The sequence below is a fragment of the Melospiza georgiana genome, chromosome 10 (genome assembly GCF_028018845.1).
Source record: "Melospiza georgiana isolate bMelGeo1 chromosome 10, bMelGeo1.pri, whole genome shotgun sequence".
Classification (NCBI taxonomy): Eukaryota; Metazoa; Chordata; class Aves; order Passeriformes; family Passerellidae; genus Melospiza; species Melospiza georgiana.
The window spans coordinates 8,522,114-8,536,425 of NC_080439.1; the positions used below are offsets into that span (position 1 = coordinate 8,522,114).

The 14,312-nt window shown below is 64.6% G+C and overlaps 2 protein-coding genes across 2 annotated transcripts; one reads left to right on the top strand and one right to left on the bottom strand.

Moving 5' to 3' along the window:
* The first annotated feature begins 3,987 nt into the window (after positions 1-3,987).
* On the top strand, positions 3,988-6,370 carry POLR2H (RNA polymerase II, I and III subunit H). Its single transcript, XM_058031204.1, has 5 exons — positions 3,988-4,110; positions 4,463-4,546; positions 5,236-5,329; positions 5,693-5,776; positions 5,894-6,370. Exons 1-5 carry the CDS (start codon positions 4,038-4,040, stop codon positions 6,009-6,011), a joined length of 453 nt encoding a protein of 150 aa, XP_057887187.1. The 5' UTR covers positions 3,988-4,037; the 3' UTR covers positions 6,012-6,370.
* Positions 6,371-6,785: 415 nt separating this feature from the next.
* Positions 6,786-8,608, bottom strand: THPO (thrombopoietin). Its single transcript, XM_058031581.1, has 5 exons — positions 8,596-8,608; positions 7,713-7,840; positions 7,543-7,629; positions 7,173-7,337; positions 6,786-7,075 (listed from the first exon to the last, which is right to left on the bottom strand). The coding sequence occupies exons 1-5, from the start codon at positions 8,606-8,608 to the stop codon at positions 6,893-6,895; spliced, it is 576 nt and encodes a 191-aa protein (XP_057887564.1). The 3' UTR covers positions 6,786-6,892.
* Between the last annotated feature and the right edge of the window lie 5,704 nt (positions 8,609-14,312).

The window sequence follows — 14,312 nt, forward strand, 5'->3', positions numbered from 1 at the left end:
GAAGAAGTTGCAGAGAGATGGTGACACCCCCCAGTTGTCTCCATGCTGGAGACCCCGACATCCTGCCCCCCTCCCCCAGTCATGCTCCATCATCCCCTCATTCCCAGCCCGGGTAATTGGTGGCCTGGTGACAGACAGGGTCATTAACAGCTTAATTTCGGCTTCATCTCTTCCTGCCCGACCCCAGCCCAGGTGGGGACTGGCCCAGCAGGGTGCAGGGATGGGCACCGGGAGGCCACATTGCTGCACCCCATGGGCTGGCAGAGCAGAGGGGTGCATGACACGGGCTCCAACACTGCCTGGGGCTGCCCACAGCGCTGGCCTTGGCTCCCGACATCGGGGTGCAGGGGGCACCCCCATTCCTGGGCATGGGACAGTGCCTCCCTGCTCCTTGCCCCACTGGGATGGGCAGGGATGCCAACACGGCAGGTGCCGGCCGTTGCCCACCTTCCTGGCCTCGCCCTGCCCTTGTTTGCTTCCCAACGGCGGCGGCCCTTCGGCTCCTTTGTGCGGCGGATAACAGGGATAACAGGGACCGCTGCTCCTCTGAAGTGCCGGCGCCCACACTGGGCACCAGGATGTGGGCACGGCAGCCACAGTCCAGCCCGTGCACGGGCAGCAGTGCGGGCAGACTGGAGGCAGCAGGTTGGGCACGGGGTGCAGGCAGCTTTCTCACCCCCTCTGCTCTCCTGCTTTGCCTTGGGTCCGTGTTGCAGCCCGTGAGCCCATGCCGGCACCCAGCACCAGGGCAGTGCCCAGCCCCGTCCCTGTCCCTGTCCCCTCGCAGGGAAAGCAGCTGGCAGCAGCCCACGATGGCTGATGTGGGGCCCCCAAAGGCCGCCCCACCGGATGGAGGCCTGGCTGCCTTTCAAAGGCGTTTGTGTTGTATAATTTATCGGCAGCAGATAACAGACAAGCGGCTGACAAGGAGGGGGCTGTACCCCTGCTCTGGGGAGTCTGGCACAACAGCACTGCTGCTGCCAGGGTTCATCACACTGGGGCACACACACCTCCCTGGCCAGGGTGTAGGTCCCGTTTTAGTTTGGGGATGCCCCAAGGCACAGCCAGAGATGGTCCCTCCTGTGCCCTGCTTTGGGGCTGCTGCCTGCCTTGCACAGAGACCCCAGGGGCTACTGAACAGCCAGAGCAAGGGCAGCCCAGGTCTGGTATTTGGGGTTCTTCACCCCAGGAACATGTGCACTTCCCAGCACAGGGGAAGGGCCCAGGCATGGAGGGGCACAGGGGAGGGAAGGACAGGTCCCACGGGCACGGGGGCAGCACCTGGCGCTGGATCTGAGGAGAGTTTGTTTAATCCCAGATAAGGAGGCGATGCCAGGCACCTGGCTGGCAAACGGGCGCTCCCTGGGCAGCAGCAGCGAAGGCAGTGCTGGCCCCAGGCCCCCAGCACCTGTGCCAGGCCCATCTGCACAGGGCTGCTGTTAGCTGGGTACATGAGGCCCTCACACGCCACTCACATGGCCACCCACACTCGTGTGGCACAGCGTGGCATGGCATGGCATGGCATGGCACATGGCACGGGGTCAGCGGAGCAGCCGGCACACGGCACAGCCAGGGCAGATGGGCATGGAGTGCAGGGAAAAGCAAAATCCTCTGCCAGATTTACACCGGGGCCAGATTTACACCGGGGCCAGCAACCCCCCGGCCAACCCTGCCCCAAGGGTTGTGTGGGCACGGGGCCAAGGAGAGGGCTTAGGGACAAGGACAGCTCTTGGCATTGTGGTCCTGCTACACAGCCAGAGCTCAGGAGGCTGTGCCAGCCTCCTGCTGCCACCCTGATCCTGTGGCATCTGTGGGGCATCTGGAAATCCATCCCCCTTCCCCATCTGGCCCTGGAGGTGGCTGCATGCCCATGACCCTGCCCAGGGCAGGTGCTCCGGTGTGCCCTGCCACAAGGGCAGGGAGGCAGACGGCAGGGCAGGCTGGCAGGGTCGCTGGGCACAGCACTCTGGGGCTGCCTGGCTGGCTGCTGAGCACAGCCCCAGCTGCCTGCTGGCCTGTACCCACTGTGCCAGGCCTCAGCAGGGGCAGACAGGCACAGCCAGGCGGGATTAGCCCTTTGTGTCGCCCCACAGTGGCCCTGAGAGCATCCAAGCAGGGGACACAGTTTTGCCATGGCCCTCAGCCTGAATCACATCAGGATCCCAATGGGTACCCCTGAGTACAGCGGGGGCTGGCGCATGGACCCCTCCCCGAAAAACAGCCCTGGCCCCCACACCACCCTGCCCCGGCCGGCTGGTGTGCACCAAGCAGGTCACATCCATCCAGGACGGCACCCTGCCCATTCTGGAAAGGGCGACTGGTCGTACTGGTGAGCCTGGGTGTGGTAGTTCTCCCTCCGTTCCGGCACACCCCGGGGCTGCCCTGCCATGCTCGGTGTGCTGCTGCCACCCCCTGGCAGCCCGCACAGCCTCGGGTGTCCCCCGCAGCGCAGGGGTGCCCGGTCCCCTGCCCCAGTCCTGCCCCCCAAACCAGCATCCAGCGGGATGCAGGATGCCAGGGGGCTTAGGAATCTGGGCAAGGGTCCGCACCTCTCGCCCTGCGCCAGAGGGGAGCCTGTCTGCGGTCACCGCGTTCTGGCAGGAGGAGGTTCCTGCCCTCCCGAGCCAGGGTGGACAGAGTGGGGAGGGGGCTGCGGGGCTGGGGGAGTTGCCAGCCAGCGATGATTAGAAGGAGCCGAGGTTCCGTCCCAGCGCATTAAGACTGTCCCTGCTGAGTGCCACCGCCGCGGGGTGACCCCGCCGTGAACCGACCAGACCCCTGGCAGCAGCACCGCCCTCCACGCCGGTGTCCCCGCTGCGTGTCACCCCCGCCCCGTCCCGCTGCCTGCGCCCCAGGCATGCGTGAGGATGCGCTGGCACCGTGTCGCGGAGGGGATGTGCCATGCACAGGTCACACCTGTGTGTCTGGGGAGCACGGGCATCTTGTGACAGGCCTCCCTTTGCGGATACCGGGGCAACCTGGCTCTGGTGTCATCCTGGACCACGACCTGGAAATGTCTGGGTCCTGGGGACAGCAGGGACTGTGTCCCCGCGAAGCCACCTCGCTGCAGGCACAGGGGCGCACACGGGGAGCCATAATCCCATAGATGTCCCCGCTCACGACCTGGTGGTCCCCAGGGAGATGGTGGCATGTAACTCACACACAGCGCCGTCCCACCCGCCCTGCGCAGTCGCCATCACACGGGAGGGGACACCTGCCAGCTCCACCAGCCTTCCTTGTGCCACATCCCTGGGCACACATGGCACAAAGGAGGAGCAGGGTCCCCGCTACCCGGCCATTCCTGAGGCAGGGAGGAATTCGCTCAGGCGGGCTGGGGGTGGCATTCGGGGAACGTGGAGGACAGGGCTGAACTCTTGAACCCGCGCCGGCAGCTCCCGACCGCGTGCCAAGCGTGGAGCACCCCGTGGCGCCCAACGTGCGAGCAGCCCCGGGCCGTGCCAGACCCCCCTGTTCCCCTCACGGTTCACCGGCAGGACACGGGGGACGCTGTCACACGTCCCTTCCCGCCGTGGCTGGCGGGCGAGGAGGAAGAAGCCGGTGGGGGCGGCAGCCCCGAGACCCATCGCTGGCTGAGTCCGTGCAGCTCATCACACCCATGTCCACTGCGATCGGGGGGCGGGGGTGAAGCCCCTGTGTCCGTGCGGCGAGGGTGGGACATGGGCTGCAAGGGCCCCGCGGAACATCCCTGACACTTCCCGGGGCATCCCTGACTCCCCCCGGGACACCCGGACCCCTCCCGGGAGTCCCGGCTCCGGCCGCGCGGGGGCGCTGCGGTGCCCGCTCGGTGCCGGGGGCGGGGCCTTGGCGCGCGGCTCCATCCGCGGCCTCACAGCGCCCCCTGCCGGCCGCGCGCGGGGCAGGGGCACGGGCACGGGCACGGCGCGCGCTCCCGCCGGTCCTGGCGGGGACGAGCCCCGCCCACCGCGAAGTCGCTTCCGCCCGGCCGCGGCGGTGCGGCGGCGTCATCAGTGCGCGCCGGGCGGAGCGGCGCCGGGAGCGGGAGCGGAGCCGGTGCCATGGCCGGGATTCTCTTCGAGGACATCTTCGACGTGAAGGACATCGACCCCGAGGGAAAGAAGTTCGACCGCGGTGAGTGCGGCCCCGGCCCGCTTCTCCCGCTCCCCCGTCCGCCCCTCCCGCCGGCGCTGGCCCCTCCGCGTGTTGGCCGCCCCGGGAGCGCCCCCCTTCCCCGGGGCTTCCCCGGCCCGGCTGCTGTGCCGCGCCCAGCCCCGCGGGCCCTGTGGCGTGCATTCCTCGCCCCACCGTGTTCCTCTCCCTGCCCTGTGCACGCCTCTGTCGGCTGCCGGGCTCTGGCATCCATCCCCAGCCCACCGAACACGGCTCCGGTGCCAGCCAGCCTGGGCTGGGAAGATGGACCCTGTTCCCACCCAGCCCTCGGGAATCTTCTGTGTCCTTGTCCCTGACTCTCTGCTCTCCCCAGTGTCGCGCCTGCACTGCGAGAGCGAGTCCTTCAAGATGGATCTCATCCTGGACGTGAACATCCAGATCTACCCCGTGGATCTCGGTGAGCCATCGGCACAGCCCGTGTCGCTTGGGTGGGCGAGGGTAGAGGAGGCGGCGGAGGGAATTGCTGTGATCAAGGAATAAGCTGCCTCAGGCTCATTGTGCCCCCGTGTTGTCCCCAGGTGACAGAAGGCTCAGAGCACTCTCGGGGTACTGAGGCTGAGCTGGGTTTCTGCTTCACCTCTCTGTCATTTGGGTCACCTGTGTCCCTTCCCCACAGCTGCTGTCTGGGGAAGCTGCTTCAGCTGGTGGTTACCAGGCTTTAAGGGAGAACTCCTGAAGTTAACTTCTGCAGCTAAATACACAGAATGTGTGAAAAAGAGAATATTACCCTTTATAAAACACAGAAGGGCTGAAGCTGATGCTGCAGGAGGCTCATGTACCTGCCCAAGGGTCCAGCCAAGCTCTGTGGCGGGATATAAGTGAATATCTTCTTGTGTCCCCTGAAAACACTAGCAGTGCTGTCCTTCTGGCTCTGGTTTCCTCTGTGATGTGGGGAACAAGGACACACAGGATCCAGTGTGACCTTTCACACATTCCCCACAGTCCTGCTGGGGGAGTGGCAGCAGGGACAGAGCTTATTCAGCACCTCCTGCCCGGGTGGCCCTTTGCCCCCCTGAGTTCTGGCTGTGTGTGCTGCTGCTCTGGTTGTGCTCTGCCCTTCTCACTGCTGCTCTGGCCTCCTCACAGGTGACAAATTCCGCCTGGTCATCGCCAGCACCCTGTACGAGGATGGCACCCTGGATGATGGCGAGTACAACCCCACGGATGACCGGCCCTCCAGGTACAGGGCACGGCTGGGACGGGCAGGAAACAGGGACACGGAGAAACAGCTGAGGCCAGATTTTTCAGGCTGGACACTAAGAGGAATTTCTTCATGGAGGGGGTGATTAAACATTGGAATGGTTGCCCAGGAGGATGGTGGAGTCACCATCCCTAGAATTGTCTGAGGAAAGGCTGGATGTAGCACTGGTGCTGTGGTTGAGTTGACAAGGTGGTGTTCAGTTGCAGGTTGGACTTGATGATCTGAGAGGTCTTTTCCAGTCCAGCTGCCTCTGTAACTGGGAGGTACCTTCTCCCAGAGGACGCCGAGCTGGGGAAGCAGCCAGGTTTGATTCCTTGCTGACCTGAGGCTGTGCTGTTGCAGGGCAGACCAGTTTGAGTACGTGATGTACGGCAAGGTGTACCGGATCGAGGGCGACGAGACCTCCACGGAGGCGGCCACGCGCCTGTGAGTGCCTCGAGAGGGGGACACAGTGACCAGGGTGGGGTGGGCACCTCTGGGATCTGGGCTGGGATTTCTCCCATGGGATTGCCTGCTCTCACTACTGCTCTCCTCCCACCTCAGCTCTGCCTATGTGTCCTACGGGGGGCTGCTCATGCGGCTGCAGGGAGACGCGAACAACCTGCACGGGTTTGAGGTGGACTCTCGTGTTTACCTGCTGATGAAGAAGTTGGCCTTCTAGCACACCTTCATGGGCTGCCCCACAGACATCCAGCTGGAGCCCTGAGAGCCCACATTCTGCTCCAGCATCCATGCTGCCCAGCCTCTTCAGAGCTGAGGAGGCAGGAGCAGTTCCCCTCCTCATCCCAGTGACTTCTGACTCCTGCTGGGATCCACATCTCTGTTTGCAAGGAGAGAGGTGCCTGATATCTGAGTGGACACCATGCTGGCTGCTCCTTACCTTCACCTGTGCTCAACAGCCCTGGCAGTGTCCAGGAGCACCTAGTCTGGGACAGCTGCCCGCCTCCCTCAGGGACCTTTCCCTCAGGAGCCATCCTGAGGCAGGCTGCCTTGGTTTTGATTAAACTGGGTTGTTTTGTACAGCTGGCTCTGCTTGCTGAGAGACAAGGCTGGCAGGGAGTGGATACACCTGCACAGGGGCTAAGGGAGGGGGGACCCTGCCACTTCCCAAAGGATGGGGAGTCCAAACCTGCAGCAGGTGGGTTCAGAGAGGAGTGGCAGCTCAGGCCGTGCCGGGGGATCCTCCAGCACTGGCAGCTGCCATGGCTGGGAGCGGGCACTGGGCAGAACTGGGATCATGTCCAGAGGGGCTGGCTTCTGCCCCAGGCACAAGGACACACACAACTCTTTAGAAAAATAGCTCTTTAATCAAAAAGCATTCACAGTAGAGGTGCCTGCCCAGCTGGGAGCAGGGCCTGTGCCTGCTGGCACATGAGTGTCACTGTTTGCTTCCACACACTGCACGGTTGTGAAGACTTGAGGAACAGGTGCCAACCTGTTGCCCTGATGCCCTGTGGGCATCTTCCTGGGCACCCAGAGCACAGCTTAGTGTCCCGCAGGATTGCTCCAGCATTGCTTTGTGGTTGAACCCTGTGTACAGCCTCATTGGGCCCCGCATGGAGGGTCTCTGCTGTCCCCCTGTCCTTGCTTGCACGAGCCCGTGGCCAGGTCGTAGAAGAAGAAGCGCAGCTTGCCCTGTACCAGCTGCCGGTAGGTGAGGAAAATGCTGGGGATGTGGGTCTGCTCCGTGGAGTGTGGGGAGCAGCTGGGCTCCCAGTGTCCTGTCTGAGAGTGGGACAGAGGGGTGACAAACACTGCTGCACCCAACCCAGCCCAGCTGCCACTGTGCTGGGGTGGTCTGGCTCGTGTGGGGAGGTCTCACCTCCCAGCTGAAGGTCTGCAGGAGCAGGAAGAAGGAGTTGGCGTGTCGGTAAAGCTGGCTCAGCTGCCTGGCCCCACACTCGTCGCTCACCTGGCCCTGGGCCCCTGCTGCAGCACCCAGCAGCAGGGCCAGGTCACACAGGATCTCCCGCCGCTTGGTCTCGTTCTGGGGGAGCAGACAGTGACCCCTCAGGGCCTCGTTGCTTTCTGTGCTCACCTTAGGTCTGGATGGAGTCCTCTACCCTCCCAGTGCCACCAGATATGCCTACAAGCATCTTGTTCAGCATTTCTGGTGCTTCTGCCAACCCAAGGTTCCTTCTCCAGTCCTGTTAGCACACCAGTGCCAGCACCCTCCTCCCAGCCCCTCTCACCGATTTGGATTTCCACTGCTGGAAAGTGAAGTCCACCAAGGGCAGCACTGCAGGGCACCTGAGTGCAGGCAGGGCCTGGCACTGGCCCTAGTGAGGAGAGATGTCAAGGTGAGGTGCCAGGAACTGTGCATGTCCCTGGTCTTGGGTTTTGTGGGGACTCTGATCCTCACCACTCTCTTTTCCATGTCCTTGGCCTCCACGATGTACTTCTGGATGAGCCTGTTGTCACAGACCAGCCGTGTTGGGCTGGCACGGTCCTCTTTCACGTGCAGGAGGAAGGATGTGAGGAGGAGCAGTCCTGGAGGAGATAGGGTTGCCTTGTGCATAGTGCCAGCCCAGAGGCACCTGCAGTCCTCTCCCTGGCCCTTTGGTGGTCCTGACGGCCCCGCGGAGGGGGCGGTGTGAGAGGCTGAGGAGGGCCCGGTGCTGCTCTCCGGTCAGCCAGCGAGGGGTGCCGGTGCTCAAGGGGGAGAGCCGCGCTTTCCGTGCCGGTGCTGTGTGCCAAGGGGCCGCACAGCCACGTCTGCCAGGTTTTTCGGCCGTGCTCCAGGCAGGGAAGCAGGGCTGTACTCCCTGTGCAGACCAGGGCCAGCCCTCCGGATCCCTGCCAAGAGCGGCTCCAGGCGTCATGTGCGCTTCGGGGAATCCCAGCCTGCAGTGTCCCACAGGGAACATCTGCTCCTGGCTGCTGCCCTGGCTGAGCGCTCCCCTGCTGGCTCTGCCTTCCCCAGTGCCACTGCACACCACTGTGCCCAGCAACTGCCCACCCTGCCAGCTTCTCCATGCCCTCTCTGCAGCCCCTGCCTCCCTCGCTGCCTGCCCTGGCACTACACCAACAATCCTCAGTGCAGCCTGTTTACCTGCGATGGGCATGGAGAGATGCTTGGTTGCCCTCACAGGCTGGCACTGGCCAGGTCCAACTAGCCCAGAGCCACCCTTGGGGTTTGGTGCCCAGCTTTGGGACTCATCGTGCAGGGCACGCTCTGGCTGTGGGGCCACAGTACCCACAGGCCCTTCCAGCGCACCCGGTCCCCCCTTTAGCCACACACTCACTGTTCAGCTCCATGCTCGGCTGGGGGCTTCGGCCCTGCATCTTCCACCCTGGGGCCGGCGGCTGCTCCCTGGCTCCCGTCCCCCTTCCATGGAGGACGGCGGTGGCGCGGGTTCCCCGCGGGCCGCCCGGCCGGGACGGAGGCCGGAGCCGGCGGCGGCCCCGGGACAGCGCGGCGCGGCTCCGCGCCTCCGGCCTGGCCGCCCCGCCGAGGCAGCACGATTTCCTGTTGTGTCGCCCTGACCTTCCAGCAAAATCGCAGCGGGGGCCCCGGGCCCGGGGGAAGGCTTCCTGCCTCCGGCCGCTTCCTCCCTTGGCTCGGGGCACGGGAAGGGCGTCCCTGGGCGCCCTCCGTGGCTGCTCACCTGGCCCCGGGCCTGAGCGCTCAGCGGCCAGCGCCTCAGCGCCTCAGCTGGGCCTCTCCAGGGCTGGAGGGTGGCCCTGGCACCTGCAGAAGGGATGCTGTCAGTGATCCTGCACTGGACAGCCCCGGGAGCATCAGTGCTAATGAAGTCCTGCTCCTAGCTGTGTCAGCCAGGTATGAAAGCCACTCCAGAGGTGGACCAAAATCCTGGTGACCCTCTCCCAGAGGTGGACTTCATCCATGCTAACCTTTACCCTGTTGACCCTCACACAGAGGCATGCTCTGACCCCTGCATCAACCAGAGGTGACTCAGGGAGACCCCCGGGATCACTGTGGTTCATGGGATCCCTCCGGAGTGGAGAGGGCTATGGATCACAGGGGTTATGGCCAGTGCATGGCCCCAGGGCTGTTTCACAGGGGTATTTGTTGGGACTGGGCAGCGTGAGGCACCCAGAGATGCCCCCTGCCTGGGTAGGAGAAGCACAGGGGCCTGTTCAGCACCATGCCCTGGCATGGCTGTGACATTCCCTGGCAAAGTCAGCTCTCGCTGGGCACTCTGGCAGGGGCTGCACATCCCCGTGCCCATGTGTACGTGTGTGTCCCCATGCTGCTCACGGGTACACACCACCACGTGCACCCTCAAACCTGCGTGTACACACGTGTGCTTCCCTGGCACGCGTCAGGCCTGTGCTCAGATAACCCTCCGCCCTGGGAGCCTCCCACGGCTTCCCTTTGGGGAGCACCCCCCTCCCAGCACACATCCTCTGCTCCTGTCTCCCTGCAGCGCCTGCGTTTCCTTCTCACACCCCGGCTCTCTCTCGCACGTTCCCAGCCGTGTCCACAGGGACAGCAGTTCCCGGCAGCGCCTGGCCGGGTGACAGCAGTTAAAGTAAACACCGTGCCCCGCTCCACCTGCCCCGCGCCCCGCTCAGCCCAGGAGCCCACCTTGCAGGGTGCCTGGCTGGGGGGTCCGGCAGGGTCGAGACTGGCAGCGCCGGCTCGCCTGGGCACATCTGGCAGCAAAGGGACCCGCGAGCACAGGGGTCAAACTCCTCCAGGCTTCCCCCACACGGCCGTGGCCCTCCTGCGGACGTGACAAGCTGCAATCCCGGCCGCAATCACTCCTGTCAGCGCCCTCAGCCCCTCTGCCAGCGCTGGCCTCGGGCCCGCGGCCGTCCCCATGCCAGTCCCTGCCATGCCCACACCATGTGCATTCCCTGGGTGCACAGTCACTGGCGATGCCAGGCTGGAGAGCTGCCGTGCCCTGCATTCCTTCTTGATTAGGCAAACAAACCCACCAGGGGAAACTGGAGAGCAACTGGAAACTGGAGGTCTAATGGACCCCCACGGTCAGCCTAAGGTGCCCACAATAGTCCCTTTACTCCAAAATATTTCTTTATAACAATGCCAGAAGCTGGCAGGCAGCATGAGCCTGTGCCCGTGGGCAGCCTGGTATTCCTCTGCTGGAAAGGGCAATGCCAGCTTTTGCTGCCCATGCCAGGGGGGCAGAGGAGGATGTGGGGGAGAGCTCTCACTTCTGGCCCCAGCGCGATCCCACAGATGTGGCGTGCTGCAGAGGGAGAGTATGGGGCCAGTAAGTGAGGCACAGGGACCCCAGAGGGACCCCAGAGGGACCGCAGAGGGACAGCAGAGGGACACGGGGGCTCCGGCCAGGCAGCCCGGGCTCGGGCAGGGGACAGGAAGCCCGGCGGGGGCCGCGGGGCTGCACAGCTGGCCGGATCCCGGTGCCAAGATTCCCACCTCTCCTTACAGGGTGCAAAGTGCTGGGAATCCCGCTGCAGGGACAGCCGTTCGCACCCACTTTGCCAAGGTGCTGAAGACAGCAGGAGGTGCCTGGAGTCAGGGAAAGGGGGGGAGAGGAGGAATACGCCCCGGTGGGGGGGAGACTGTGGTTCGGTGGCACAGCTGCTGTCCCCGCAGGCCACCCAGATGTGCTCGGTGGGCACCCCCAGGATGTCAGTGCTAGCACGGGAAGCAAACCTGGCCTTCCAGGGACAGGGAGGGGGGTCCTAGCCCCCTTTGAAGCCCCCATAAAAGGGTCTGGCATAAAGGAAAGAGAAAGTCAAAGGAACAAAGAGAGCGGCTAATCCCGGCGTGAGCAAACAGCCCCGTTTGCTCAGGCCGCAGCTGGCTCCGGGGCCAGGGAAAGGAGCACAGCGGGGCTCTGCGGGTGCCAGGCAGCGGGGGACCGGGACCCGGGCCGCCCCTCCCCGAGCACGGGCAGCCCCCGGGAGCAGGGTCCCTCCCGGACCCTCCGGGCACTTTTTCTACATATGCAAATTGCCAATAAACATCCGTGGGCAAATCCTGCTCCCCGCGCAGCCCGGCCCTTGCGCTGCTCCCAGACAGCCGTCCCCGGAGAACACCCACGCTGCCGGGTGGAGCTGCAAGGGGCACCTTGGTCGGGGTGCGGCAGCTTGGGAGTGAAGGATGGCAGGGTTTTACCTTTCCCAATTTTCATCAAGCCACACGCTGCCCAGCACCCCAGCACAGAGCCCTCGGTGCTGCCCAGGGGATATCCATGGGCAAACCCTCCCTGCCTTGGACAAGGGCGCCTGATGCCAGTGGCTCTGCTGGCATCGGGGGCGATTCCCCTGTGCCTCCTCTACCCTCCTGCTTCCCAGCCAAGCTCCCCATTCCAATGGGGCACACGGAGCCTGCTGGGAGGGCACCTCATCCCTCTGCCTCCATCCCATGGAGAGGAGAAGGGGTTAATGCCAGGCAGCCGAGCCGCAGGTGGGCGCAAGAATGAAATTCCTTCTCGCTGTCCTGCGAAGTCTGGGCACAAATATTTGCCTGCATGTCCGGTGGGGAGGGGGGAGACCACCATCGCTTCTGGGAGTTTGCTAATCCCATGCCAAACAAGGCCCCCACATGCCCCACATGCCCCCCGTCTTCCTCTGCTGGGGTCACCCTGCAAAGTCTTTGAGGAGGGGACATTTGGGGTCAGGGGGACACCAGCACCTTTGGGTGCTCCTATGAGCAGGGAGCTCTGTGGAGTTGACCAGACACTCGGAGCAGGTATCTTGTTCAGGAACATTGGTGAGGCTGATGAGATTGTTTTGGGGTTTCCATTCTGCTCCCCGAGCCCTGGCCACCACAGCAAGGTGAGATGAAGGCAAGAGCCCCAGCCATCCCCACCATGTCAGCAATGCACCCACTGTAATAAATTCCATGTGTTCACAGACAGAAAACAGCCAACTTCCCCACTCCATTGCCCTCAAATTGCATCCCCCTTCCATACCTATCACCCCCAAAACTCCCTCCATCCCCAGAGCCCCCCGGCCTTCATCTGGGATGGCCCAGCCCTGCAAGTCGCCTACCAGTTGTGCAAATATTGCCGGAACGGCTGTAATCCCTGTGTCCAACGTGAATTATGAGATATTTCCACCCATTACGACAGCCCCCCCGCCCCACCGCGTGTGTATGAGGCCGGGGGGATTAGACACGGCACAAGCCACGCTCGCACAAAGCTTTGGGGAGGCTGAGGCTCTGCATCCCACAACGGGGCGGGGCGCTCGAGGGGGGCTCTTCTTGGAGAGAGGGGGTGCCCCACGTGCCTTGCTGTCCTCAGGCTCAGGCCTGGAGGCAGTGCTGGGATGCCCAGAAGGCAGTGGGAGGCTGTGAGAAGGGGGGCCCGTGGCATGCAGTTTCACCAGACCCCATCCCTGGGGAGCAGAGGCTCCTTCCTGTCGCCCCGAGCCGGGCTCATGTTCAAAGCCGCGAGCAGGCAGCAGCTAATGAGGGCAGACAATGGGAGCTGCTGAGGGCAGAGCAGGGTGAGGGCCTGCTGAGACACCCCCACGCCAGGCATGGCCCAGCCCTGCCACCACGATCCTCTGGAACACTCCACGGGACCCTCACCACTGAGCAGGGCACGCGCCCACCAAGCCCTGCAGAACTGCAGGCTGTTCTCTAGGGCACCCTTGGGGCACCCCACCTGTACTTTGCTGGGACAGGAGACACCCATGGCACCATCACCGCCCCACTGGGGACAAGCCAGTGCCCGCCCTAGGAAGGGGTGGTGGAGGAGTGAAGGTGCCCGGCCTGAGGCTGCCCATGGCCGGCTGTCTCCGTGGTGGTGCAGCTCCAGCTGCTCACAGCTGGCAGCCCCGTTGGGGATGTGCCAGTGCCAGGCCCAGCTCTGGAGGCTCAGAGGTGCCTTTGTGCAGGGCGTGGCTCCTCACACACATGTGCGGGCACTGGGAAGCAGCTGCTGGGACCAGGACCCTTTGCCAGCGCTGCCCTTGGCGGGCACCATCCCCTCTCCAAGAGTACAGGGACCCCCAAGTCTCTGCCAAGCCTCCTCTGCCTAATGATGAGGGCACCCCTTGGCATTCCCAGGGGCAGCCCAGGCTGTGGGCGAGGGAAGCCCAGGCACAGCTGGAGCATCCATTTCCTCCCTGCCCATGTGCCCCCACTGCAGCGGCCATGTCCCCTCCCTGGGCAGGGATGCCCAGCACCCTCCTGACCCGACAGGCCCCATGCCAGCATAGCACCCTGCTCCCAGCCTGGCAGTGCCTGCAGCCCCTCTCCCTCACGCTGCCACCCGGTGCCTCGGATTCCCCGGTGCCTCGGGGCTGCAGCCAGGCGGGTTCCCCGTGTCTCTTTCCTTTCCCCGGGAAAGGGGAGGGAGCTTCCCTCAACTCTTCGCCGTGTCCCGCAGACGAGCCAGGAGACTGTGACGAGCTCTGGGTGCACAGAGCCAGCAGCGGATTCCTGGCATCGGCGGGACAGCTGGGAGCCATCGCCCGCCTCCTCCCCGCTCGGCCCCGCTGCCGTCCCGCCGTGCCCGGAGCCGCTGCTGTGCCGCAGCGGGCACCGCGCAGCGACGCTGGCACAGCCACACAGACCCCAACCCTCCCCTGCCCTCCGCGTCGCTGGACCCCCAGCCAGCGAGGACCTCGGGAGAGAGGAGAGGGGACAGGTCAGTGACGCCGCTGGGGACCGCGGGGAGGGCACAGGGCCAAGGGGTGCCAGGCTGCCAGCCATGGTCGCTGCTCCTTGGCGCAGCAGGGTGCCAGCACAGCCATGCCCGGGGGATGCCCGAGGTGCTGGCAGTGTCCCAGCTGGTGATGCCAGCGGGCTGTCCTGCTGGGGTCAGCCCAGCCACTCCTCGCTGCCGTCTGCAGCTCCTGCCACGGGCCAGGTCCCGGCAGGGCCGAGCCCCCTCTGTCCCTCTGCCCTCCCCGGGAGAGGTGTCCCACTGCATGGAGACCGTGCCAGACCAGGGCAGGGAATGGGATAGCCATGGACAAGCTGGGGATGGACAACCCCATTCTGGCTCTGGGGTGCGGGGCGGTGGGCTGCAGCCCCCCCAGCTGCTCGCTGGGC

Excerpts from the sequence above, each read along its gene's own strand:
- POLR2H (XM_058031204.1), top strand. The coding sequence starts at position 4,038 with ATGGCCGGGATTCTCTTCGAGGACATCTTCGACGTGAAGGACATCGAC. Across the intron at positions 4,111-4,462 it reads GGGAAAGAAGTTCGACCGCG|TGTCGCGCCTGCACTGCGAG; the intron begins GTGAGTGCGGCC and ends TGCTCTCCCCAG. Across the intron at positions 5,777-5,893 it reads ACGGAGGCGGCCACGCGCCT|CTCTGCCTATGTGTCCTACG; the intron begins GTGAGTGCCTCG and ends CTCCCACCTCAG.
- THPO (XM_058031581.1), bottom strand. Across the intron at positions 7,630-7,712 it reads AGGACATGGAAAAGAGAGTG|GGCCAGTGCCAGGCCCTGCC; the intron begins GTGAGGATCAGA and ends TCTCCTCACTAG. Across the intron at positions 7,076-7,172 it reads TGCAGACCTTCAGCTGGGAG|ACAGGACACTGGGAGCCCAG; the intron begins GTGAGACCTCCC and ends TCCCACTCTCAG.